General features: G+C 28.3%; 1 protein-coding gene across 2 annotated transcripts in view; it reads right to left on the bottom strand.

Moving 5' to 3' along the window:
• Positions 1-27,787, bottom strand: part of LOC135949166 (protein eva-1-like) — a 151,456-nt gene that overhangs the window by 58,283 nt on the left and 65,386 nt on the right. For both annotated transcript variants that reach the window (XM_065498637.1, XM_065498636.1), the window contains exons 2-4: positions 19,336-19,458; positions 12,910-13,142; positions 891-1,032 (exon numbers count right to left, since the gene is read on the bottom strand). In XM_065498637.1, coding sequence (XP_065354709.1) covers positions 891-1,032; positions 12,910-13,142; positions 19,336-19,458 — 498 coding nt within the window. The remainder of the gene's footprint in view (positions 1-890; positions 1,033-12,909; positions 13,143-19,335; positions 19,459-27,787) is intronic.

The raw sequence follows: 27,787 nt of genomic DNA, 5'->3' as shown, positions 1-27,787 counted from the left end.
TAAATGGCTGTTACACGCTGTAATAAATAAAGACTTTAATTTAATTTTTGACGAACAAATTTAAAAAAAATGACTGCAACTAAAAATGTGTTCTCAAAACTTGTTAATGACTTTCAGTTACTGAATAACATAATTTTCAATGACAACAACGTATTATCTGCATTACTTAAAAGTAAACAAATAATAATTTCTTTATTATCTGATATATAAATGCTTATTTACTATTAGTTAGTTCATAAGTCCTTTGAAATTGGCATTGAGTTTTTAGTGACATCTGTGAGTCCTTAGAACCAATGAGTTTTTATAATAGTTACATGTCGTTTTAGTAATATCAAAGTAATGACTTATTTATAACCATATGTGGTAAGTACTTGTCTCCAATGATATCACCTGATTAAAATAATGAGTAAAACCGTTTATTGTGTAATTAGTGAAGTGTCAGAATATAAGCTAGGAACATACATTTTTTTAATTCTACTACTCTTTTTACAGTATTTCCTTTCTAGTTTTAGTTCAGTGTATGGGTGAAATGTATTTATGACTTGAAGCAACCTGATATAGCAATTTAACTTTTACCTTTAAATTCATAAATATTTAAATCTTTACATTATTCTTACGTGTTAATACATTCTAGTCTGTTTATAACATTTAGGTTTTTTTTGAATAGCCAAACAAATGTAGTATTAAAAGAAATATATTTCTACTTTTTGTAATATTTTATTATTAGATTTTCATTGTTTTCCACTTTTATGTATCCGTTCATTTATTTTGTTTTTTATTATTAAAATTCAAATAATATGCATAATAAATAACAAATGTTAACCATAGATATTCGTTCATATTTTAATTTTTTTGCAATAAAGTGAAAAACTATCTACATGAATACTTACATGGACGACATTTATATGCAATCTCAACAAATTTCCGTATTCCTGCACATGGATCTCCATTCGCTAAAGGTTTTGAGTTGGCAGAGAATTTACAATGTCGTTTCTTTTGGCAGGCGTCGACAACAGTTTGCAACAGAGTATACTGAAAATAAAGAACAAAATTAAGTAGAGTATAAAAAACTAATACTATTACAGTTATGGATTCGGAAATATTTATTAAAAAAATATTATCCTTTCAGTTTGTATTTTTAAATCCAATATCATTATTTTATTGTCACTGATAACAATTCCACATCCCTCCATGCACCCATACACAATGAACACATGAATAAAGGCACCAACATGTGTATGAATGAACAACTTTACAACGAACACTAGCCAGAACCCAGCAGGAAATTGTACTGGTTCAGTATACTTTAACCACTTGGTTAAACCTAAATAAATATCCAGAGTTTGTAAGGGTAGTCAATGTATTAAATGAAAATGATTTGTATTTCCTGCCGTTTAATAAAATTTAACGGATATCCTTTAAATGTTAGTCTATGTAGCAGAAACATCAATAAAAATATGCGTAAAGGTGTGAATGGAATTAGAAGAAATGCCTATAATCAAACAGAGCAATTATTGACTACATAGTTTCTTTGATAATGAGAGAATAAATAATTATTTATAAGGAAAATAACATAAGAAATTGTTTATTTTTTTAGCAATAAAAACTTAACTTCAAAATTAACCAAAATAAAATTTATGGTTTAAGTTGACTACAACTTAAGTCCTTTTTACATTGTCCCACAAGTGATGTGATCTCTTAAATTTAAGTGTAGAAGAGTACGAACGAGATAGTTTAAAGTTTAGACTAGTTTAGATTAGGTTTAGACTATAAACTTAATGATTTAAACACATAGAATACAGCAGGCTAAAGAGCTACACGATTACAGCACTTAATTATAATGAAAACGACTGTTTAAAACTCCATGATTTTTAATGCATTTATAATATTAATGTTTATACCCTACACCACCATAGTGGGGAGGGTATTATGCGTTTGTGCAGATGTTTGTAACGCCCAAAAATATTAGTCTAACACCCACCTTAAAGTATACCGATCGACTTAGAATCACTTTCTGAGTCGATTAAGCGATGTCCGTCCGTCCGTCCGTCCGTCCGTCTGGTTGGCTGGCTGGCTGGCTGGCTGTCCATGTAAACCTTGTGCGCAGAGTACAGGTCGCAATTTTGAAGATATTTCGATGAATTTTGATACATATTATTTTTTCGGCTCAAGGACCAAGCCTATTGAAACTGGCTGAAATCGATCCATTATTTCACCTAGCCCCCATACAAATGTCCTCCCGAAATTGGACTTTATCGGTCATAAATGTTTAATTTATATATGTATCTCCACAAATTCCACTCCAAATAAGTTTTATATACACAAAATTCATGTCACCTAATTTTGTTACGATCGGTCCATAATTAGTCATAGCTCCCATATAGACCCGCTTCCGAAAATCACTTTAACGTGCATAAATCGCTTAAAAATGTTGGTAAACACACAAAATTCAACATAGTTAACTTCAATATACACATAAATCACACGACCTAATTTCATGGTGATCGGTCCATAATTGGTCATAGCCCCCATATAAGGCCCACTTCCGAAAATCACTCAAAAATATAAATTATTGAATTTTAAAAGAAAATTTTTTTTGCTCTTTTACTTAGTGTAGGGTATTATATGGTCGGGCTTGACCGACCATACTTTCTTACTTGTTTTTTTTTATTTTTTTACAAATCAAATAGTTTTATACTCTCATTTATATCATTATGTTGACAGCACTATATCTGTTCTAGAAATTAACGAAAATAGAAATTAGCTTAAGTTGGCTACAGCCTACGGTAGCTCATATCTCAATTTCATCGGACAAAAGTCCAACTTTTAGTTAACTCCGATTTCAAAAATTTTAATGCCATTCAATAGTAAACACAATGGCAGCCAACACTAATGCAGCCAAAAAATTAGATAAAAATATTGTCAGTTGTGTGCGTGGCATGCTGTTAAAGTCAAATATTTTATGTCATTTTGTATAAAATGTGATTTTTGTAAATTTGAGCAGAAGTAAATTATCATTACTCGCAAACTATTATCGATAATTGGATGATTTTTTTTGTTATGTTGGTAGGATAATAGTCTTTAAGAACTGGTATGATATGTCATTGTACTGCTTATACCTGCTGTGTTATTAAATTTTATATATAAAATTTAGTCAAATTTGAATTTCAGTGGAATAAAAGTGCTTAGGGGTTAAACAAATTTTACTACCAAAAGAAAGGCGAAAGGTCCTCTTTAAGCTCATATATACTTGTTCGCTGTTTGTTGAACACTTTTTTCATTTGTATGAAATTACTCCCAAATTTTTTTCTATTTTTATTTTACCTGTTCAAGTCGCAATTTTGAAGATATTGCGAAAAAGTTTGGTACATAATTTTTTCGGCCCGAGGACGAAGCCTATTGAAAGTGACTGAACTCGGTCCATTATTTCACCTAGCACCCATACAAATGTTCTCCCGAAATTATACTTTATCGGCCGTAAATGGTTAATTTATATAGGTATCTACACAAATTTTGCTCCAAAAAAGTTTTATAGAAACTGCATTAGTGTAACCTAATTTTATGATGATCGGTCCATAATTATTCATATCTCTCATATAATGAGTTTTGGCCGATGAAAACCAATAATGAGCCACTGTGCAGCGGTGGTGTCAAAATAATCGTCTTCATATAAACGTGTGTATTTTAATTTTTACAGAATGTGGTAGGTACTGTAGTCTATTTGTTGAAAGCATAATATGAAGGCGTGTCAATGAGTACATGAATTTTTGAATTTTCCGCCTCTTAACTGAAAGCGCAACAATTCTCCTTTCACAATTTGAACAAGGTACATCATTTTGTTTGTGTTTGACAGCCATTGATAGCAAATTACCGCGTGACTATGAAACTATGTTGAAAAATAAAATTATTTTTTAACTTATTGAACCGCCCTCGTATGTAATGAAACCATTTGACATCGAGAGAAAACACGGATGAAAAACAACCAAGTATTAGGGTTGCTTTTGTATATAAACAAAGCAAGAGACACTAAAAGCTGTTATCATCTAACTTCATTACGATAGTGTAAAACCAAAAAGCAACAGTCAAACGACTTTCATCACAGTTTTTGGCATACGGATGAATTTTCATTTTATGTTCTTTTCGTAAAGTCGTACCATACTGACAAGACATTAATTTTTTCACGCAACGTACAATTTCTTGTCCGTTCATGCATTTTTCTCGTGCGGACTACTCCTGTCGATGTTATGTTTTTGTTCGAACAACGTTATCAGATCAATTGTACGCATAACTATGTCTGACATCAAATGTAATTTTCAATCAAAATGGCAGCCATTTTTAAAACACACAAAGAAAACTATACACATGATTTTCTCACACACAAGAACATGAAAAAATTTGTACGGCGTTTTTAATAAAAAATAAATTTCATAAATATAAAAAAAATTTAATTTGAATGTAAAATATGAAAAAAACAAGAGTTAAACTATGACTCCGATTTTAAAGAAATTAAGGGCCCGGCTCACTAAATGCAAACGGAAATTTTCTTTCTTATTTTATATTAAAAACAATAAGTTAAGTTCAAGAAGTTATCTGTACATTTAAAAAATCGGTTCAATAGTTAAAGAGATTTAGCAAATGGAAAACGATTCAGGGGCACAGTGTGACGTTTTGTTCTTGCGCGGATAAAACGATGACTTGTTATAATCAATTATAAGGATGACTATTTTGTTTTTTAATAATAAAATAATATTAAAAATAATTTTTGAAGGAAATGTCATTTAGATTTGAATAAATATTTTTATGTTGGATGAAAGGAGTATAACACTAATTGCCTCCATCCGAATACATCAAAATTTGTTGAAACTGATTTATATTTACTTGAGTTTTACGAAGGTTGTCGCTAAAAAACGAGTGCCCATAAGCAATTAATTTTTAATAATAAGGGTATTCATTTCCAAAGAAATGCAAAATTACACTAAGATTATTTACACAACAAACACAAGAAAAAAATTACACAAGAAGTTGTATTTTTATGAGTGTAATTTTAGAGTTTTTTTTTAAGAAATACCCTTTATGTTTTAATTTTTTTTTTTAAATAATTACGGAATAAGACAAAAATCGAACGAACCTAGATATAAAAATTTGATATTTATATGTCCTTTGCTTAAGTTCATTATATTTTGAATTTGTATTAAATTCAGTTAAATAAGAGTTTTACTATGGATGAAATACAGTAACAAAATAATTGACATATTCCATGTTTATATTCTAATAAGGTGCTAAAGCATCATAAATCACATGTCTGGAGGATAGAATGTTAAGTGTCACACAAATCTTTTTTTTCACATTTCTCGGTTATTATATATCTTTTGCATTTATATTCAAGGTATAATTTGCAAACCATTCATTATAACGTGTTTTTCAAACCTTAATATATTCGATCTAAATAAATTTTGTTTGTATTTAAGTCATTAGAACTGACTATTATTCCTTTCAGGGCCATAGAACAATGACCGCCATTGTCAATTTTTTAATGGGATTATAAGGGGAATTTATTGAAATATTCTGATGTATTTGGAATACAAATGTATGAAATTGTATTCTCTGTAAACTTGTAGAAAGCATTACATCCGAGATTATTATGATGTTTGACCTCTAATATTTCCAGTATCATATTTCAGCTACTAGAGATATTAGAGGTGAGACTTAGCACCTTATTTTTAACATAAAAACGAAGGCCTATGTCAGTTTTCATTTCAGAATTTTATTCTTTTTTGTGCATAATTTCCCTGGTCTAACTAAATATTTCACGGACTTTGAGAAAATGTGATGTGTATTAAAACGATAAAAATAAAATGGCTTTTCTCCAATATTTCGTAAATATTTAATTAATAAATCTTAAAAAAACCTTTGCATTCATTTACATCAAGTATGCAATCGAATTAGATGTTCATAAAAATTTCTGTTGGGTCTGTTGGTTGCATATACATATGTATGTATGTATGTATGTATTGTTGGGGAACAAACAATTCTGTGCAATAAAATCCAGAAAATAGAAATTGTTGTAAAACATTGTACAGTTAAAATCTGTAAATAATATAGAGCCCCCAGCAATACGACCGTACTCGTGCATATGAAGTCAAGGCTAAACGATTTTTGCATACATGTACATTAGACAGGCCCTTAAAAAAGATTTGCTTTGGATGGGTCTTATTTTGTTTCATAGTAGCTAAAACTAATTACTGCAAAACTTAAGTGAAATCGGATAAATATAACACGTGCCGGAAATCGATTGAAAGTTGTAAAATTGGGTAAATAATTTCATATTCTAGAGAAAATTATCTTTCTATCAAGGTATAAAATATGAATTTCGAGTTAAAAATAACCAAGTTATTAGCATGTTTCCTCGTCATATATGCAACAAAAAAGGCATTTTGTGTATTATTTACCCAGTGTTTTGCATGCAAAAGTTACGTAAACAACTATGTTCCACACAGAAATGCGCGTAAAATATAAGTAAACTAGTACTTTTTATTCAATATGAGGTCAGAGAAAACACGTATAACTTTGTTATTTTTCATTCGAAATTATTGTTAGAAGTTAAGATTTATTTCAAAAATATTATTTTAATACGGAATTTTTTTAAGATATCCAAGGAAGTTACCCAATTTTACAACAATTTTGCAGTAGTTAGTTTTAGCAAATAATGAACAAAATAAGACCCATCCAAAGCAAATCTATTTTGCAAGGACATGTCTAATATACATATTCTTGAGTATATTAAAACTGTGTGCTACATACATTTTGTTAAATAAGTACTTACATATATTTATTTAAAATAAAAAGAAAAATTAATATTTATTTAAATTTAAAAAAAAACATTAAATGAAAACAAATTTAGATTTTATCTTTGTAACCAGGCATTGTAAATATTTTGAGAAATTCTTTTATGAGTTTTTTTAATCTAAAATTCACCATTTACACATATATGTAATTGTAACAGAACGAATGTATAACAGCAGCTTCGATTTATAACAAAAATGTTTACCACCACCTGGTTTTAGTACCTGAACATGTTGTCATATACATTCCATTGTATATGAAATACTTGTTATGACGCTTTAAGTGTTTTATTTTATTGGGAAAGTGTTCACTGGTGTGTTTAATTGTTTTTAGGAAATTACAGTTATTCATAAAAAAAAGTTAGCGGACATTTACGTTAAAAAAATTAAATATTTTACTTAGCTATGCGGTATTTTTTAAAAGAGCAGATAAAGCGAATAACCAATTTATTTGATTATTCGCTTTAGTTTTTGACAAATAAATAACTAAAGTAATATTGAAATGATTTTAAACAAGTTTCTTAAAATGAAATCTCAGATGAAACGGAAATTAAAAGTTCCAGCGATAAACACAATTATTAGTCAGTTTGTTTGCATTATAGTCATGTTATAATATTTTGGTTGTATAATTTTAGAAAAAAAAGAAGCTGATATACTGAAATTTTTGTAAAATCATAATTTATACCAAATATAATGTAGAAAATTTATACAACTAAATAAAATCATTGCATATTTGCAATTTTAGCATACATAATAGCTCAATTCACAATCTCGTGCAATTGTATTGCAATTTTATGCAATTGTGTATTTCTGTATATTTTGTTAGTGTAAAGTAAAACTGCAACGCATCTACAATGATGCAAGACCAATTACACAAGATTTTTAAATGGGCTAATATATTTTTCTGATAAAAAAAAAAACAGAAAAATCAGCTGTTCTAAAAATTTTGCATTTAGCTAATTTATTACAACACCCGATTTTTGAGATAATAAATTAAACAAGGAATATTTTTGTTCGAAGTTGAATTTTAAATATCACTATCGCTCCAATTTTTATTGTTTGGTTTTAGTTTAATTAGTTAAAATTTATTTTTTTCACTGTTCATTATGCTATTACTTGCTTTTATTTATTTGTTTACATATAAGGTATTTTTGCCGCACGTAATATTTGGCCGCTAAAAATTTTAAGCAAAGAAGGCATTGATATTTTTTTTTGCTAAAAAAACATATTAATGCATGGAATAAGCCACCATAAAACTTTGTAAACGTAGGTCTCTAGTTGTTTTGAATGTAAAAATAGAACGGAAAATACAGCTTTTTAGTATTGCAAACGTTTGCAATTAGCAATCTGCAACGATTTTTGGTTAAACATATTTGTTCAAGTGATCCAAATCTCTGTTTCATATATTTTGTGGTGGTGATTTGCAACATATGCAAGGTTTGCAGCGGTAGTTTGCAACGAAGAGTGATTTCCGCTATTAATTGTGAAAATAAATGTACATTAGCAAGGCGTTGTAATAATCGAATAGCTGCGTTTATAAGATTGATTGCATACTGTATTTAAGAATAAAAGAAATATTTCATAATACTTTAACTGCCTTAAAGAAAAACGAAAAAACACCAAACTCAAAGACATTTACGATGATAGACAATTTCGACGGTTAACCAGATATTATTACAAATAAGACTTCTTATTAAATTTTGTACCAGCATTGCCTGCTTTTTGCACTATTTGCCAATATTTTCTACTTTCATATCGAAATTCTCACACCGATTAAAAAAACTAACAAATAATCGTACATGGTAAATACAATTTTTGTATACATAGTCTGTTTGCAATCAAATTGTTCTATTAAAAATAAAGAACTGAAATAATACCACATATTGTAAAAACCCGATTAACAGGTTTTTCAGCTAAATCGGTATGCGAAACCGTTTTTTTTAGAAAAAGCAATATCTTCGGAAAAGTTAAATACGAAAATAACGAATTGGTTTTGATTTTTTTTTATAATATAATTAATGTCTGCATAACACATGAAACTGTTATATTTGGCTAACTTTTTACATTCAATTGTATAATTAGATATATTTTTAACTTTATGAAATATTCGGAAACCTAATTTGCATGTATCATATTTATCGGAATATACAAATTTTGAATATTTTAAGCTTTCGAATATTTCTTAGTTATATGTGAAATTCTGTAATACTTAATAGAAACTTTGAATATATATTTTCATATTTTCTATTGGTAATAAATAATTTTTCGTTCTGTATTAAAATTTGAAACCAAGATTCTGACCTTTTTAGTAGCTTCTGGCAATACTAATGTAATAAAATGTCTAAAATTAAGCATCCTACATGACGTATGATTTATTTAAATAAAATAATTTTTTGTATATTACTTATACGACATTTTATTATGAACTGTAATAGAATACATTTGGGGTAAATAAATTAAATGCTGCTATGTCAAAAGAAAGTAAATAGAAGAACATTCGATTGAAAAACAGCATGGGTTTTTTTTTGTTATTTGTAAAATGATCTTCGCAAATAAATAAGAAAAATCAAAATATTATTGCCATGTATTACATAAATGCAATTGAAATATTATATAAATAAGTAAATATGTATGTGTTATATATGTATATATAACAGTTTAAAGGATGATAGGATTTTAAGGCAGGTATTAAATTAAAATTATTTTTAATATAAGTCTGAAATTAAACCATTTAAAATTTTAAATGTTTCTTTCTTAACAGAACCATAAGTCGTAAAAGAATTAAATGTATGTATGTACTTATATGTTTATACTTTTAAGAAAAATAAAAATAGAAGGAGTTTCTAAAACTTGAAACAAATCTATGCACACAATATTAAAACTAAGTAGAAACTTTTAAGATTGTCTGTACAATGATGTGCAAAATTGTATGTGCATATTTGATTAAAGATGAGACACAAAATCCTGAAAGATAAAAAAGAAATGCAAAAAGGAACAAAATAAAAATCTAGGATTTTACTTAATGTGTGAATCTCTTAAACATAGTATTTGAATGTCTAAACGTAGCAGAACATTGTACAATACATTTATCGAAGTCATTGAAATGTAATAATCTAAATCACTAAAGATTCAAATTTCTGCAAAAGCAAAAATCCTAAGTGCAAGTAAATGTGAATGTACGAGAATTTCAAATGGGAACACGAACGGGTAGAAAGTACTCTTTAATAGAAAATCAAATGTATTAGTTTCAATCGTATCATTAGGAAACACACATTGTATACACATGGATTTGCAGGGATACAATATGATGAGATATACACGTTTCTAATATTCTATGAACATGTATTCTTCGAACATACTTGCAGCATACCAGAACCAAACATATACTACTACTGCACTCACTCACACACATACACTTGTCATACATAGATAAAAAAATGTATAAAAGTGTACTTGTTTGTGTGTTTTTATTTAACATTTGTGGGAGAGTACGAGTACAAGTGTTTGGATATGAGTGTTCAATTTATTTTGTATTCTTTTCTACGTTTTGCTCTCCATTGATAACGAAACTCAACAAATACAAGCGATGTCGACGTCGTCATCACCATCATCGCCATCATTGTATTGGAAAGGCTAAGGCCGGCACATATCCGTGCAAACATTGTTTTTGTAGTAGATAACTCTGTAGAATAGGGTTAACCTTTTCGGGTTGTGATGCTCCCAATGTCAAAAACGCCGAACATTTGAGCAGATTTTAAAACGTTTAGAGTTTGCACATTTTATTTGAAATTTCGAACTTTGGGTCAAAATAGCAATATTTTCAAAATAAAAATCCCATTAGAAATAATTTACAACATTTTTTTTTAAATTTTTTAAAATTTCATTAATTTTGATAATGTAAAATTTGGGATTAGATCTGTCTTTAAAAAATACAATCGCTTTGGTATTTTTTAATATACAGCGTGGAGTGCCAATAACTTGGTTATTTTTTACTTGATATTTATGTTTTATAAGTTTTTAGAAAGGTAATTCCCTTTAGAATAATAAGAATTATCTCTAACGTTAAAAATATTGCTTAAAAGGAAATTTTGTTTAGAAATTAAAAGAAGGACCATTATTTTCCCAATTTTACAATTTCAATAGATTTACGTTACGGGTTCTAGTTATCTGATTGTCATAAAATTTTACAGCATTTAGTTTTAACTACAACATAAAATCTAAAGCAAGTCTATTTTTTAAGGGTCTGTCTAAAAAAAGGTTGGGTTTGAAGCCAGATAGAGCTTATGAAAGGACAAACTGTCAAACGAATTGGGTTCTATAGCTGAAACAATAAGTCGACTTTTTGACCTTTCGACTTTTTCCGTTTATGAAAAAGTCGACTTTTCGAACTTTCGACTTTTAGTTAATCGATTTTTTTCGACTTTAGTTAGAAGAATGTTCTAAGAATTTTGTGTAGAAAAAGCTTTATTTTATAAACATTTATTTATTATTTACATATATTAGCAATAGTTTTAGTATAATGCAATTAAATATTTTTTTAACATTCTAAAAAGTATCGACTATTCGACATTTTTCGACTATTTTCGACTTTTATCGACTATTCGACTTTTATCGACTTTTGAGATAACATAATCGATTGTTCGAACAATCCAACAATCGACTTATAGAACCCTACAAGCGAACTGCTGGTGCAGGAATTAAAGCCACGAGACCATTACATGCGTCGTTCTTTCTCCATTTTGGATCTAGATCAGTTAAAAACTGACCCGATATTTTATCGCAAAACTGTGTTCAGAAATGAAGCTCATTTTTGGCTTAACAGGTTTTGTTCTTCTTCTTTATTTGCCTATTCGTTTTTCGAATTTTGGCGACCAACGCAAATGCATTATATAGTATTAATATTCAAATATATCATAAATTGCGTATTATTTCTGCAAAGGTCTCTCTATTTCTCGATTCGCTTAGGAGGTTTACAATATCATTGATATCGGTATATTCTTGGATATTATTGATCCATATCATTATATACTTCATCTTGTAGATATTTCTTCAATTTTGCTCCGGATGATGTTTTGGAATAGATTGTATTTTTGATTTCTCATCTCAATTCGGCATCTTATTTTACAAGAAATATGTCATTTGCCACTGATTTTGACGCCGAGATGTTTAAAGCTCTGGGGTGTTATTATGTAATTCGATTCGAAACGAAACACTTTCGAATTACAATGTATAAAGCATACAAATTCGAACGAATTTCTTTTCGAAACGAGTTACATAATAACCCCCCTGCACTCTTTCCTCGTATAAGTTCTTTACTTTGAATGTTGTTATGTTACATAACTTTTCCTTGTTTACAACCATATATTTTGTTTTTTAAGATTTCTCGCTTCGAATTGTCAGTCTATTTATTTAGCAGCTCTTGGAGACCTGTCATAATAATATTATTATCAGTCAAATTGGTCGTATCATCGGCATGTCTAATGTTATTCTGAAAAGTACCATTTATATATATTCTTAAAATATTCTTTCGGAGTAGACGTTAAACAGTAAAGGGGATTTTGAACGCCATTATTTTTATTTACGGAAAAACCTTCAGAAAAAAGATGATACCCGAAAAAAAATAAAGTGACCTGATCACAAACGAACTCTAATAAACTTATTATGAGAGTTTTTCCATTTTTGGATTAAGATTTGTAATGAAAAAAGAGCTGAGCGTGTACCCATGCATGAAGAACAAGTTTAGACCTTAGAAGCCGCGGAAATCTTAAAAGTTAAAAATAAGGGCCACCCTAGTGTAAAATTTACATTATGTGTATACACAAGTGTTTGGTGTGTGTTCAGTAGGTACGAGTGAGTATGTTTGTACATTTCCTCATACATAAAGTCAATATTTAGAAAACGAATTCTATCTATTGAATGCTTCTGTATTCACTAGTATAGAGAGAATATCATCCATTTAATGAAACGAGTGGGATATCTTCCATTTTATTTTACAATTTCTTGTTATTTTTTTTTTCCTTTTTGGAAACAAATTTCACATGAAGGTATTTTCAATTATGTTGCTTACCTGTAATCCGCTTACAGTACACAGTTCCGGAGGCTTAACTTCTATTTGGGTGCCACTATGTATGACATCGGTACCAGTACTACTGCCGCTGCTACCAATAATACCAACAGCGATACCATCAGTATTAGAACTACTGATGCCACCGCTGTTGTTGTTGCCATTGCTACTGCTGCTGCCTGTAGTGGTTAAATCTTCTGGGGATATTGGTGGACAAAGACTGTGGTCGGTCAAATCTACAAAAAAAAGTACAAAAACAAAGAAAAATTGGTACATAGAAGACACACAAGCATGCGTTAGCAATACAAAACAAAGTGTATGGAATATTTTTGCTACAATTTCAAGACAAAGTTTATTGGTATAACATTTATGAAAGTACATACATATCAGCATATAAGTTTACATTAGACTGGTCCAAAAAAATTATTTGAAAATTTTGTAAGTTTTTTTTTATTTTTCTAAAATGCCCCCGGTCAATAACAATTTCAGATCATATTTTTGAAGTAACTTTTGTCTATTGACTATTGAAATAATTGCCATAGGCCTTCAGTTCTATCTTGTAAAGAAGAAGCTAAAAGTTATTATGTCTTTTTTATATTAAAGGGGACAATTGTAGGCGTAGTCACAAACTTTTGCTTAAAATTGTAACATTTGCCTATACATTTTTGGAGCATTCTAATGTAGATACAAGTGTACGCATCTATGTACCTATGTATGTACATACATGTACCGAAATGATTGTATTCTTATATGTGTGTACTTAGTACTTCACATCTATTTTACTCAGCACTAGTTTGAGATTGTATGAACGTAATTTGTAAAGCGGGTCAGTATATCCAATTGAAATGAATGTTTCACATTTGCAATATAACTAACGATACCAAACATGTGGGTATATACATAATTACAGTCGCTAAAAAAATGTTTACTTGCAATGGCCTTTTGCTCAAGTAGTAAGAAAATATTTTGAGAATAACTTATTCGCTGATATGATTGCAACTCAGTTTTTTAAGAATATCTTTTCAAATACATATTTTTTTGGAATAATTTCTTCTTGCAATTCATGTTTTCCTACAAATTTTTGAATGCTAAACATGAATTTTACATTTTTCAATCATTTAAAAAAATTAATTATCATGAAAATATTTTACCATTTTGTTTTTGAAAATATAATTTCCATGGCATAAAAATAAATGGTTAAAGTTGGAGTTTGCTTAAAAAGTGTCTACTTTTAAAGTTTTTTTTTATCTTATGTTGTATTATTAGCCGTTATCTTAAATAAATCACGTTAAAAACTGACAGATGGCATAAATGAAATCAAAATAATTTAATTCTATTAAAATGCAAAATCCTCTATCTTTTCATTTTTATATACACATTTAATATTTGGAGAAGAAAAACCCTCTAGCATACCGAATTTTAATAACTCAAGTAATACGCAGTTTTTTGACTTTCCTGAAAAGTTGTTTTTTAAGATAGAGAGTTTTGAATATAGGCCCTCGATATATTGAATTATAAAAATAAACCTGTTTCAATAAGAAAATATTATTATTTTTGTATTAAACTTTGGATACGGTAATTTTACCTAAAAAACGGTAATTTTTTTAGGGCTGTACGGTAATCGAAATTAAAAAGTTAACATCACTGATTACGAGTTCCAAATAGAACTTGTAATAGTTTGCAACGAGAGAACACTCTCTAAAATTTATACGCTCTTGATTTTCTCTCTACTTGCAAGTTTTTTGAGTTAATGAACGCTTTTCCAGTAATAATTGTTACTAACTAGTAACAACTTTTAGTTATTGAACAGAGCTAATATATGTAAATAAAAGAGAAAAAACGTTAATTTATTTTGAGTCGCCCAAATTGATGTTTTCCAATAAATTGGATCATGCAACCTTTAATTTATTAATAATCATTATCAATATTAATATTTGTTAATATTGATTATTATTATTTATTATTGTTTCAAATTGAATCATCAATAATTCCAGAAATAGGAAGCAACGAAATGAAAGTTATTTCAAAGAACTAGGATATGTGTCAGGTAAATTACCATTAAGCCTCACAGGAAAATCTATTGGAATCATATGTATTCTAGTGAAAACCAAAATTGCAGAAGAAAGCCAATCAAAGTCATGATGACATTTAAGCTCTTTAAATCACTTCAACTGCTGCTACAAACTCCAAATTTCTCATTATCAGTAACATTCAGTGACGCTGATAATGATAAATACCATTAATTTTTTTAAAGCAAACTTGTGTAATATCTATTTTATATAAACCAATTATGTGCATTTTTCAAATATTACATTAAATTTATTTCTTAAACTTTTTGCGTTATTTTAGCAAAATTTTCTGCCATAAATCAATCACTGTATTGTTGATGAAAACCTTCAGCACAAAATGTCAAAATAAAGAGATAAGAAGGATAAAAGTATGAATACTATATAGTTTGCTGAACTTTTGTCTTTAACTGTAATGTTTTTTCATGTATATCATTATGTTGGTGTGCAAACGTGTTAAGTCCCTTTTCACAAATTTTACAGGAGACACCAAAAATTTTTATTAAATTCTTGGTTTTAAATATTATTGAAATCTATCAATGCAGGGTTATTATTTATTTGATATGAATTATAATGATATATAATCACAGTTTAGAAGAAGTGTAATGCGACTTAAAACCTCTTTTGGGACTTGGCACACATTTTCTATTGCTTATTTTGTAGTGGACTTATAACATTTTTAAAACTTTTATCGTTTTAAATCTGATATTTGATTTAAAGTCTCTATTGCCACTAAAGCTGCTCTCAAAAGGCACCGTTTTTGATATCAGGGGCCTATTTCACTAAGCTACAAGTTCACAATTACAAGTGTTTTTGCCTGTAAAATTGTGAACTTGTGAATAATTGTGTTTCATCAAAATACAATTACAAGTTTGTAGCTTCAAGTGAATTTTACAAATCACAAGTCCACAAGTCATACTTTTACAAGTGGTTTTGTCTCACTAAACTAAATTTGCATTTGTAAACTTGTAGAATTGTAGAAAAAAGGCTTAGGATCGACGGCGACCCTCAGAAACATTTTACAAGTTACAAGTAAAGGATAAGTTGAAATAAAATTAGATTTTTAACTATTTTTTAATAAAAATTAGTTAAAATAAACACAAAATCCAAAAATTTTAATATTAATTAGCATTTGTTTACCTTAATATAGAAAGCCCTATATATTAAGTCGAGATTTTTTTTGCTAATATGATATATGTGTGGACCATTTATCGAAATAATCGAAAATATGGGCTTATAAAAAAACACGAGTTAGGTCCTTTCTATGTTAAAGTAACGATTTATTTATTTTGTTTATTTTTAAATAGGTTTCATATATACAGAAGTCATGCCGCCTAATTTTAAGGCGATTGGTGTAGGGTATCATATGGTCGGGCTTGACCGACTACACTTTCTTTCTTTTTTTTTTTTTGCTTTTGGGAATCTTACATACCGAATCTTACATACCCTTCACCAAATTATACTCTAAAATACAAATTTTAAATATTTTCAAGTAAACAAAATTTATTGGAAAAAAATATTTTTCGATTTTTTTTTTAAATTTTAAATTTTTAAAAAATTTTTGGGCTTTTTAATTTTTTGGTGAAAAAAAAATTCGGGTTAAAAAATATTTTTTATATAATAAATATGATTGAAATATATTATATTGCGTATTTATAGGATATTTTAGCATTTTGAGTAATAATAAATAAGAAATGTAAAATTAATATCACAATATATATGTATGTACAAGAACTTGTAATTGTAGAAATTGTAGTTTACAAGTGCAAAAAGCTACAAGTGTTGTTAAATTTTTAATGAAACACAATTCATCAGCACTTGTAAGAATTAGACTTGTAAACTTGTAGAATTGTAGTTTAGTGAAATAGGCCCCAGTAGTCAAGATGATAATAAATTTCAAAATTATCAAATATTTCCTTAACCATCCTCAGTCGCAAGGAAAACCCAAGCGTCGGAAGTCTTCAAGAATATTTTTTATGCTTCTGGAAGAAACAATAGAATAAATAATTTTTTCAATGACATAAAGGACCAAAGGATTCTGAGATATAGTGGGTGCAGCCTACATTCGTAACCAAATGAAATAAAAAAATATTTGTTTATGCATACATTTTTCTTTTTAAATTCTTGAAAATAATTATACTCTTGGATGAAAATTAGGATCCATTCATAATCAATTAATTTTCATCCATGAAGCACTACCGATCATTTGTAATGCATAGAAGCATGCTAAAATGAAAGTAATTTTAGCCGCTTCACTTGTGCTTGTGGCAAAACTTCGAGTGTAATGACTCTTCTCTTTCCATTAATTCCTTTGCAATTTCCCCTTCAAAAGCCAAACAATTTTGTTCCACCTCATTTTCTTCATCATCAGAAATATTTTCAATATCGCTTTCCATGAGCAGGTCAACAATATGTTGCGCTGTAAGTTTACTTGGCATTTTTTTACGGGCTGGACATGTACAAAAATTGCTGAAATATGGGCCTAGCAATAAATTTAATGAACATTTATGTACCTTACTTTGATTATTGAATTGTTAACAATAAAATTATATATTTCATTTAGTGCTCAAGAAAACGTGTTCTACGAATCAATGATCACAAAATTATTTAAAAAAGGTTTAGTGTTGCTTGAAAAATAATTCCCGGTTTTTAGAACAAAAAACATGTTCAGCTAGCTGTATAAATGCACGTAAGTCGAAAAATTATATTTTAAGCAGGTCTGCAGACGTTTGACAAATGTCCAGTAGACTGCATGCCAGGACCGATAATTAAAACAATTTTGTACTCAATTAGACTGGACGGAAGCAACAATTTTGAATTAATAAAATGGACTTAACATTTTTGCATGCCACAGTATAACAACGAGAAAAAACGAAATAATTGAGAACTCAATTTCAGTTTTCATAAAAAGTTGACTTAGCACAATATGTTTTTTTTTGTGTTCAATTGGAGAGGAAATTAAACAGAAATGAAATAGTTGAAAATGCACTGAATTACGAAATAGTTCAGCAATTACAACAAAGGAATGCAAATTGAAATAATTTGAAAAATTTATCGCGAGTGGTTAATAATAAAATAAAATTTTTGTTACGATTTTTGACACATTATTATTCGGCATATATTTTGTAATTTATATGAAAACACTTTTTTAAATTTTACAGAAGAGACAAAAAACATAATACAATTTAAAGTGTTGTGGTTACAAATATGATTTTCTTTCTTCAATAAAGTCGCAATTTTTATAAAAAGAAAGCTACAAATTTGTGAAGATGTTTGCCTTGATGCGCTGTACCAATATTCATTAAAAACACAATTTTGAATTTCTATGTGTATGTTTTATAAATAAACATACATATCACATTTGATCAATTTCACTTTATGCAATAAAACCACTAACATCATCAATGTATATCTACTGTAAAAATTTCAACGTATTCCGATTACTCTTTCATCTCGAAAATCACTACATTTATATCAATAAAAAGGTATTCAGGGCTATTCCTGTTCTCACTTTCACCATTCACCTTATTTTTGAAAGCACAATTACAACAAGAGTATCTAATTTTCTCAAAATTTCTTATTAGAAATATTTACACGTAATTTGTTTAACCTTAATTATATAATTTTCGAAATTTTATTTTATATTATATTGTTGTAATAATTATAGGGTGAATGGTGAAAGTGGGAACAGGAATAGCCATGATTATTTTGAGTTAATACAAAAGTTAATATAGAAATACATCGTATATTTTCTTAAAAAAAGATATTATTTTATTTTGAGCCTTTGTTCAAGTTAAAAATAATCGAATTGTTTTATTTAAATTTGGCTGTATTTTGAGTTAATACTGTTTTTTTGATAAAATAATAAAAAAAACTATTAAGTATCAGAAAAATGATATTAACTCAAAAAATTGATTTTTTTAAAAAAATGTCCAAACATTTTAAAGAAAAACAATGTGAATATATTTTTAAATTCTCTTAAAATGGAATCATAACCAGTTTTTTACCTCTACTGAAAATTAAAAATTTTTTAATTAATACCCTTTTGTTGATCATGTGCGATATTTTCTGGTAAAAACTGTCAAATTCGTTTGGTATTTGTAGACAACTAAGTTTAGTCGTGCATATTATATAGACTTATATAACAAACAGCAGTCCTTATGTACATATGTACCATGTATACATGTATTTAGGTATACTAGTATACTAGTATACCTAAATACATTTGTACATATGTTTGCTAATATGTATATTGTACCATTGTTATAGTCGAACATGATGTGTTTTGTCTTTATGAAGTTTACTTGTTTGTTTTTATTGTTTTTTTCATCTCTTATTTTTAATATTGTTTTCGGTTTCTTACCTCCTGCTCGGCCATACTGTGCCAATTCAATTGAGATGCTGGTACCGCGTGGACAACTGAGCGACAGTTGTTCTGAATCACAGCCAGCCCTTTGATAAGTCCTAAGTGTAGCTGCCAATAAAGCTGAAATGAAACGAATGAAATTTGTATTATTTCTACTTGAATTGAGTTAATGGAATTTGTGTTTTATGCGGAAATGACATCCTACATCATTTTTGTACAAATACCAGAAAGAAGGAGAAAACACAAAGTCATACTAAAACACACTGACTTACACCTAAACGTACATACATCCAATATGTACATTAGGTTGGCCCCGAAATTGTATAATATTCAATTATATTTTATTATGTAATTTACTCCAAAACTTTTTACCTGTTCAACCTATTTTGTAAATTTTTGAACGCGTAAGTTCTCCCCATTTAGGCCCTATCGTGTTTTAATTCTTTTAAACTTCGGACGGATAGCTTGCTTTAATTTTTTATTTTTTTTGTTTCAACCGATTTTGTCCATTTTCAATACCATATTTTAGGAAATTTAGATCATGTTATAAACTGGTTTAGAGACTATGCAGCCTATAACATACAAACGGACAGACATAGCTAGATCATCTTAAGATTGTCCATGGACCCATAATATAATATAATATACTTCTGTAGGTCTACGATCAATATTTGGATGTGTTATAAACGGAATTACAAAATCCAACTTGCAAAAAGGACAAGTGGTCGCCCCTAATGTAAATATGAGTATTTTTTCAAAAATACACCCATTAAATCGAAGTAAGCGCATTTTACAATCAATAGTTTTTATGTTTTGCAATTGTTTCTGTTATAGTTTTGAACATAATATTGTAAGTATGATATGACTCCGTAACACATTTATTTACACAACCAACCGCAAACATATTTGTACAATTTTCAAGATAAAATAAACGTAATAAGTAGAAAATATAAAGGGGTTTCATAGACATTTTTCAAATTGCTAGAGAAAATTAATTTATAGTATGAGAATTATTCAGACTTGGATTACATTATAAATATCGTACTTAATATATGCTTCAAATAATCTTCCATTACAGCTAATAATTCAAGAACCTATGCATCATTTATAGATTTACTTGTACAGTGATCACTAGAGAGTGTTCCAGTGCAATTAATGACATTCAGTCCAATTATGAAAAAACAAATCCCCGGCAGTTTTTTCCCTTTTCTCATTTTTCCTATTCAAATTCTATGTTAATAAAACGAAAAGGGAAAAAAACTCTCGGGGAATTTTTTTGTGATTTGCAGAGCGAGAGAAAAAAATACAATTTTCAATAGGCAACGATTATGAAATATATTTGTCTTTCTTTTCAAACCACAACCATTTTGACGATTTCTTTTGTTATTCATTTTTCTATAGGAAGCAGCTGATTCGTACCTGTATAATTTGTGATCAATCCATTACTTTTGATAAATAATATTATCATGTATTCGAATAAAACAAATGATTGGAGAATATGAGGTCTTATTCAAATTATACGCTTGATTATTAAAAATTATTAAAATATTTATAACAAAATTAAAAAAATTAAGTAATGTAGATTTCCCATGCTGAAACGGCAACAAACTGTGAAGCTCCAATCTTTAGCTGGGTTCTATACTATCAAATAAATATGTAGTAACATACGAGTACTTAATACCATTCGGTTTATTGATGTAGAAATGACCAACTGTTTAAAATGAGAATTTTACAATGTATAAACATTATTAAATGTACATTGGTAGTAAGTATACATAAGTATATTTTTATGAATCATTGATTTTGTTTCAGTTTTCTTTTTCATAAAGCTGATACTTCCGAATTAATTTTTAACATTTAATGTGGACTGCATGTACATTAAGGTGTGAGCATCGAAAATCTCCCAAGGTCATTTAAATAACAAATTCTGTAAATTTCGGATAAGGTTAATGAGGTTGCACTTTTTTATTTGAAGTTTAGAAGTCTCCAAATAACTTACATACATGATTTATACTAGGGTTCTATAAGTCGGAAAAAAGTCGAACAATCGATTATATTATCTCAAAAGACGAATAGTTGAAAAAAGTGGAAAGGTTGAAAAGTAGACTTTTTGTTTCAGCTATAGAACCATAATTCATACATCAATATATCAGGAATTCTTCCGGCTCGGTTGCTAATCGACAAAATCGATCCACAATTGGCTGAGATATAAGGAAAAAAACCGGGACAACCTCAATGTTTGGCCTATTTTTGATCTATATCTGGATTACTAAGTCATTAATATACACAATATGGATATATAATGTTAGATATTTGGAAATACATTGCAACGATGTACATACGGCTATATATAGTAAGTTGGACCTACAATGGGTAGGTCCAAAAAAAAATTTGGAAAAAAAAAATTTGGAAAAAAACTTTTTTAAAAAAAATTAAAAAATAATTTCTAAAAAAAAAAATAATTTTAAAGTATAATTTGGTGAAGGGTATATAAGATTCGGCACAGCCGAATACAGCTCTCTTACTTGTTATATTATAATTTAGCTTATTATGATGTGAAGTTTTTAGGTAATTTACATAAGTCTGCTGTTATATTGTTTATTAACTTTACATTTTATTGCATGAACCATTTTTTCAGAAATCGTAGAATTTTTAGATTACAGCTGTTCATAAAGAGTGTTATTAGGGTGGTTTTAAAAAATCGATGTCGAATTTTTTTTTGGGGGCACCCCCCTAAAATGGTTAATTTTGTTAGATTTCAGGATTGCCAAAGTTTGAGCACGATTGAAAGATGTTAACACGTGCCACTGGGACCTCAAATTTTTTAAATCTCGATTTTTTGGCAGTTTGGCGACTTGTTTTTGTTGCTCGTCCTTTGTAATTAATTCGTTGTAATCTGTGATGAGCTTGACTCTTCGCTATTGTGTAGAATATAAAATATTGCAAACAGTATGGCCTTTAATTTGATGTATGATACGGGCAAATAGCTCGTGTTAACATCTTACAATTGTGCTCAAACTTTGGCAATCCTCAAATCTGTCAGAAAGAAACATTTTAAGAGGGTGCCCCCAAAAAATTCTGACATTTTTTTTACCCAATGCACATAGGTCTGGCGACCCACTTTTTTTGGCCAAAACTAAAATATTTACTTATATACATAAACTCATACAAATGATACAATTAATAACAAAAAACATAATTTTTTTTAAGTTTTTAATAATTTAATTTTTTTTTGTTTTTTACTTCCACTCTGCCAAATTCTGAGTAAATCACAATTTTTGAAGTAAAAGTATCCTGAAACAAAAATTGATTTCTTCAAAATAAGCAAAAACTAGCAGAAAGTTATTGATGATTCGTAAGCACAAAATATCACTGTAATTTTGTGCGTTTTTGGTTGGTTGAAATCGGTTGAAATTATATAAGTTATATACTATTTTTTTTTATAAAAAGTTAAAATCACTGAGTTTTAGGTTATGAAAGTTTTTTATGTAATTTCTTATTACCATAATTTTTATTGAATATTTCACTATTAAAAATTTAACTACTTTCCATCGTCATTAATATCCATAACTAACTGACTTAAAAAGTTTATTTATTTTCGTGTAATATGTGACTCAAAGAAAACAAAAAATTACACCACGTGTTTCAGTTTACCACTGCACTTAAAACATTGAACTTTCTCCCTTCATAGAATAACGGTTAATTGAAGTTTGTAAAAACAAAATATTTTTTTTGTTTATCTGAAGTGTTTGCTACTACATCCTAACAACAAATATAGGAAAAAGAGTTTTGAGTTTTGGCCAAAAAATGTGGTTCGCCAGACCTATGTGCAATGATACCCCCTAATACCTGACATAAAAAAAATTAACGATACCATAGCAAACATATTTAAATTAAATGGGATTCCAATGTACAAGTATTTGTCCATAATAAGCAATACTAATACAAATAACGCATCTTCGCATTTTTTTTACCCTATGAGATAAAACCACCCTAGTGTTCATTATGGCATCACCTATCAGCAAAATGGTTTCATTTCGGCTTTAATCGTTAATGGGGTTTAAAACCTCCACTATTATTTCCCGGTCGGGAATTCCCGGACCCCAAACCCTATTAACAACAAACAATATATACTTTATTGGAGTATTAATATTAAAAAATTATTATTTTCTAGGGCTTCATTAAACAATGAAAATCGAAAAAGTGCAAAATAAGAGTCACCTTATTGGATATATGTTTTTTAATTTTGTTTTTTTTTAATATATTTATAACTTTCAATTTATAGATACAGCACTAACAAGCCAATATGGCAGTACTCAATTTCGTTTGAATTCTTTATTTTTAACGTAGCTATTTGCCAGAATTCACTGTATATAGTTTTACGATATATCAAATTCTCTTTGTAGCCTTTCGATCAACATTTGGAAAAATTATTTTCGTTTTATTTATTCCACTTGTATGTCCATGAAAGTAACAGTTAAAATACAAAATTTATATTTTTTTTATTATTTGCACAAACAAAATTTAATCCATACTCGAGCAACATGCAGTTTCTATTAAGATATATAATATATTAATAAACTTGTTTTAAGGCAAAATCATAAGAAATTGCTGCACAATTTTCTCGTAATATATTAATATGATGCTCTAAAGCCCATAGATAGTACTTAGTAGGCTGCAAAATCCAGTCATTAAATTTAAACCGTCTACGTTTTTCAAATCCATAACGTTGTATTTAACAAATCAATGTGTACAATATTAATTAAAATTTTTTCTTTAAGATTTTGTGAATCAATGGAGAAAACTATATGATATTTTTTTTTAATAGAAATGAAATGTTTCGCAAATTTTCAACTTACAGTATTAAAAAATCAGACGATTTTAAGATTTTAAATGTTCTTGAAGACTTTATTGTTTCTGTTGTTTTCCTAACAGAATACTAATATTAAAGATATCTTATAGTTTTCCAATTCTATGAACTATGAGGGATGTAAATATATTATAAATAAATTCTGGACGTACTTTTAAATACATGATTTTAACAACTATAAAACAAACTAGAAGTTCCCAAGAAAATTTAAAAATTCCATAACGTTGTATTTAACAAATCAATGTGTACAATATTCGGTATTGCATTTGCTTAAAGGTTTTATTATTGTATATTTTTGCAAATGAAATGTATTTTTGAATTAAATCAATCCTTTAATCTATGCTAAAATTTCAAGCAAATGATTTCTAAATCATGATAAAAATTGACAAGCTTTATTATTGTTGGCAAACCCACCTCCTAAATTTAAAACTCATGACATGAAAAGAATTTTTCTTTTATGCTCTTTTATCTTGTACATCCTGTTGGTTTCAATCAGTGGTACGCATTATGCATCCTTCCGTAGCATACACAGCTTTGAATAACAAAAAATAAAAAAATCCTTAACGAAACAAGATGATGCGAGTACTTAAAAGTGAATACACATCTGTACATTTAATTCAACTTACATATTAAATGTAAAATTGTATGAAAAAAATCTTTTAAATATTTTAAATAATGGTGTTTGAAAATATTTACAAATTTTATTATTGCACCATTATCCTGTTAGATGAATGTCAAGTGGTATAAAGTTGAGATAAATTCAATTAAAATTCTTTAATTATCAAAAACATATAGGAAATTTTCCATCTCTGTAGACTCTTGCATTTGTCAAATTATCAGCAGGATAGAATCTGCTGATTGAAAATACTTTAAAAATGTATTAAGTATTACGGAAATATCACATGGAAAATATATGCATTATAGATCGATAGAATAATAATGTCCGAATATAACGAGATACACTCTGTGATACTTACGAATCGTTAAACATGAAAGTATACTCACTTTCGATTACTATTGTCGCAGTTTCAAGGATTTTGAAAAATTGCATTTTCTAACTAGACCTAAGTTATTGGGCGACCTATCTAAATTATTAGAATCTGGACTAAGTTATACTTATTTAATACCTTAATATCACAGATTGGGTATAGTAATATTCCTCTTGTGCCAGTCCGTGATTTGACGATATATTTTCTGACGAATGGTATGGTCTTGTCGAAACGGTATCCAATTGATTTTGGTAACAGTGTACCAGTTAGTCTGTTTAAATTACTCTGATAGATGTTAAAAATATCGTTTATTTGATACTCTATTAGTTGCTTTAAAATTAATACATAACATTTCAAATTTCCTCTGCACATTCATTTGTAATTGATTTTATGTTTTAATTAAAATGCTAAAGTAAAAAAATATCGTTGGGAATCGCTTGCTTCCACAGTACATATTCACCATTTTAGTTTTTTCATTCATTTATCTTTTTTCATTGTCAGAAAAAGACGCTGACTTTGTATATTTTTTTTTGCATTGCTTTGGCATTGCTTTGTATCAAAGTAATGAGATGTAAAAAAAGTTGAGTTGCATTTTATGAGTATAATAAATAGAAATCGTGTTCCATAAAGAACCAGCTTTAGAAGTAGACAAATTGTATGAGAACACATATTTTATTTTACTATGGTGTATTATGGTTGGTGGCCTTCAAAGCCTTTTATAGTAATAAAGAGGCTAGATGAAAATCTAGTTTAAATTAAAATATTAAAGACTTTAAAATTTAAAATTCTTCTGATTGTACAGTGATACCATATTATTAAGTACATATTAATCAAATTAAAAAAACGAACAAAAACGGATTAACCGTTGATTCATTTAAATAATTTATATTTGGACACAATATATAGGTGAAAGACGGCATATAGAATCCCTTTCATTTAATATACACAATGTATACTATATATACAGCTGATTTTTTAAACATATTGATACAAGATTTGAGTAAAATATCTAGGACCTTCTGCAGGTGGATTTTAACCAACTAAATGTTGGTTTCATATAGAAAGGTTTTTGAAATGCGCTCTAAAGTGGATCGGTCCCCAGACAAAAAAATAAAGTTGAGTCAGTCTACAGGTTGACGGATTAAAGATTAGTTGAACATGATTCCAGAAATGTAAAAATATTTTTTTTTTGGCACACCCCAAAATACCGCTCGTCTTATTTTTTGTATATTATGTTTTAGTTTTAAACCCGATCAGAATCTCGTTCATAACTTGACATCAATTCATAGATTTGACTTCTGGTATATTGGTTCCTTCCCCCTTAATATACAAAATTGTTTTCAAAAAAAGAAAGATCAATTTAGTTTACAAAGAGTCTAGTAGCACTTATACCAATCAAATTATGCGTATTTATGTGCTAAATTTGAGGTAAATTAAAGTTAATAATTATAATTTTGTCAAATATGTCGCAATTTCAAGCCTATTATGGGAAAATATTTATAAATTTTTTTCTTTAAGATTTTGTGAATCAATTGCGAAATGAAATGTTTCGCAATTTTCAACTTACAGTATTAAAAAATCAGACGATTTTAAGATTTTAAATGTTCTTGAAGACTTTATTGTTTCTGTTGTTTTCCTAACAGAATGCTAATATTAAAGATATCTTATAGTTTTCCAATTCTATGAACTATGAGGGATGTAAATATATTATAAATAAATTCTGGACGTATTTTTAAATACATGATTTTAACAACTATAAAACAAACTAGAAGTTCCCAAGAAAATTTAAAAATTCCGCTAATTAAGAAGTTGTATACTAAGGAAAGAAAACCGGAAAGAAAAATAATAAAATGGTTAAAATGAGCACAGTGTAAAATATAAATATTATGTACTAGCTGACCCGGTGCGCTTCGCCACCCCAATTAGAAGAAAGAAATAGTACTATCAAGTCTCACTTTGTGAATCTAATTGTAAATGTCTAATTTCATATTTCTGGGTCCATTATTATAGAAAATGCAAAATGTGTTCCTAATTTTAAATTTTTATGTTTATTATTATAAAATATTCAAAAAGTACCATTGCAATAAGGAAATAGTACCATTGATTATCACTTTTAAATTCGCATTCACTAAACCATAACCCGTCAAGCTTGAATTTTAGATTTGTATATCATTTCCTATATTATCAACTAATTTTGTTTCTATAATACTTAAGATTTAATAAATTATCACAAAACCGAAACCGATCGGTTTTTAATTTTTTAAAACCGAAACCGCGGTTTTGAAATTCTTCGATTTTTTGGAAAGTCTAGGTCCATTATTATAGGAAATTCAAAAAAAGTACCATTAGAATATATAAAAAGTACCAAAAATCCCCCACTTGTGGTTTCCCACTCACTCGGGTCCATATAAGCTTAATTTCATGGCTTGAGGTTCATTGGTGTAGAAATTACAAAAAGTACCATTCGAATAAAGAAAAAGTACCAAAAAGTCTCCCCTAGAATTCTAACTCACTTAGGACCATGTATGCTTAATTTCATGTTTTTAAGTCCATTGCTATAGAAAATTAAAAAAAATACCATTAGAATAAA

The sequence above is a fragment of the Calliphora vicina genome, chromosome 1 (assembly GCF_958450345.1).
Source record: "Calliphora vicina chromosome 1, idCalVici1.1, whole genome shotgun sequence".
Taxonomy (NCBI): domain Eukaryota; kingdom Metazoa; phylum Arthropoda; class Insecta; order Diptera; family Calliphoridae; genus Calliphora; species Calliphora vicina.
Note: the sequence above shows the minus strand (reverse complement) of the source record. Positions and strands in the feature narration are given on the sequence as shown.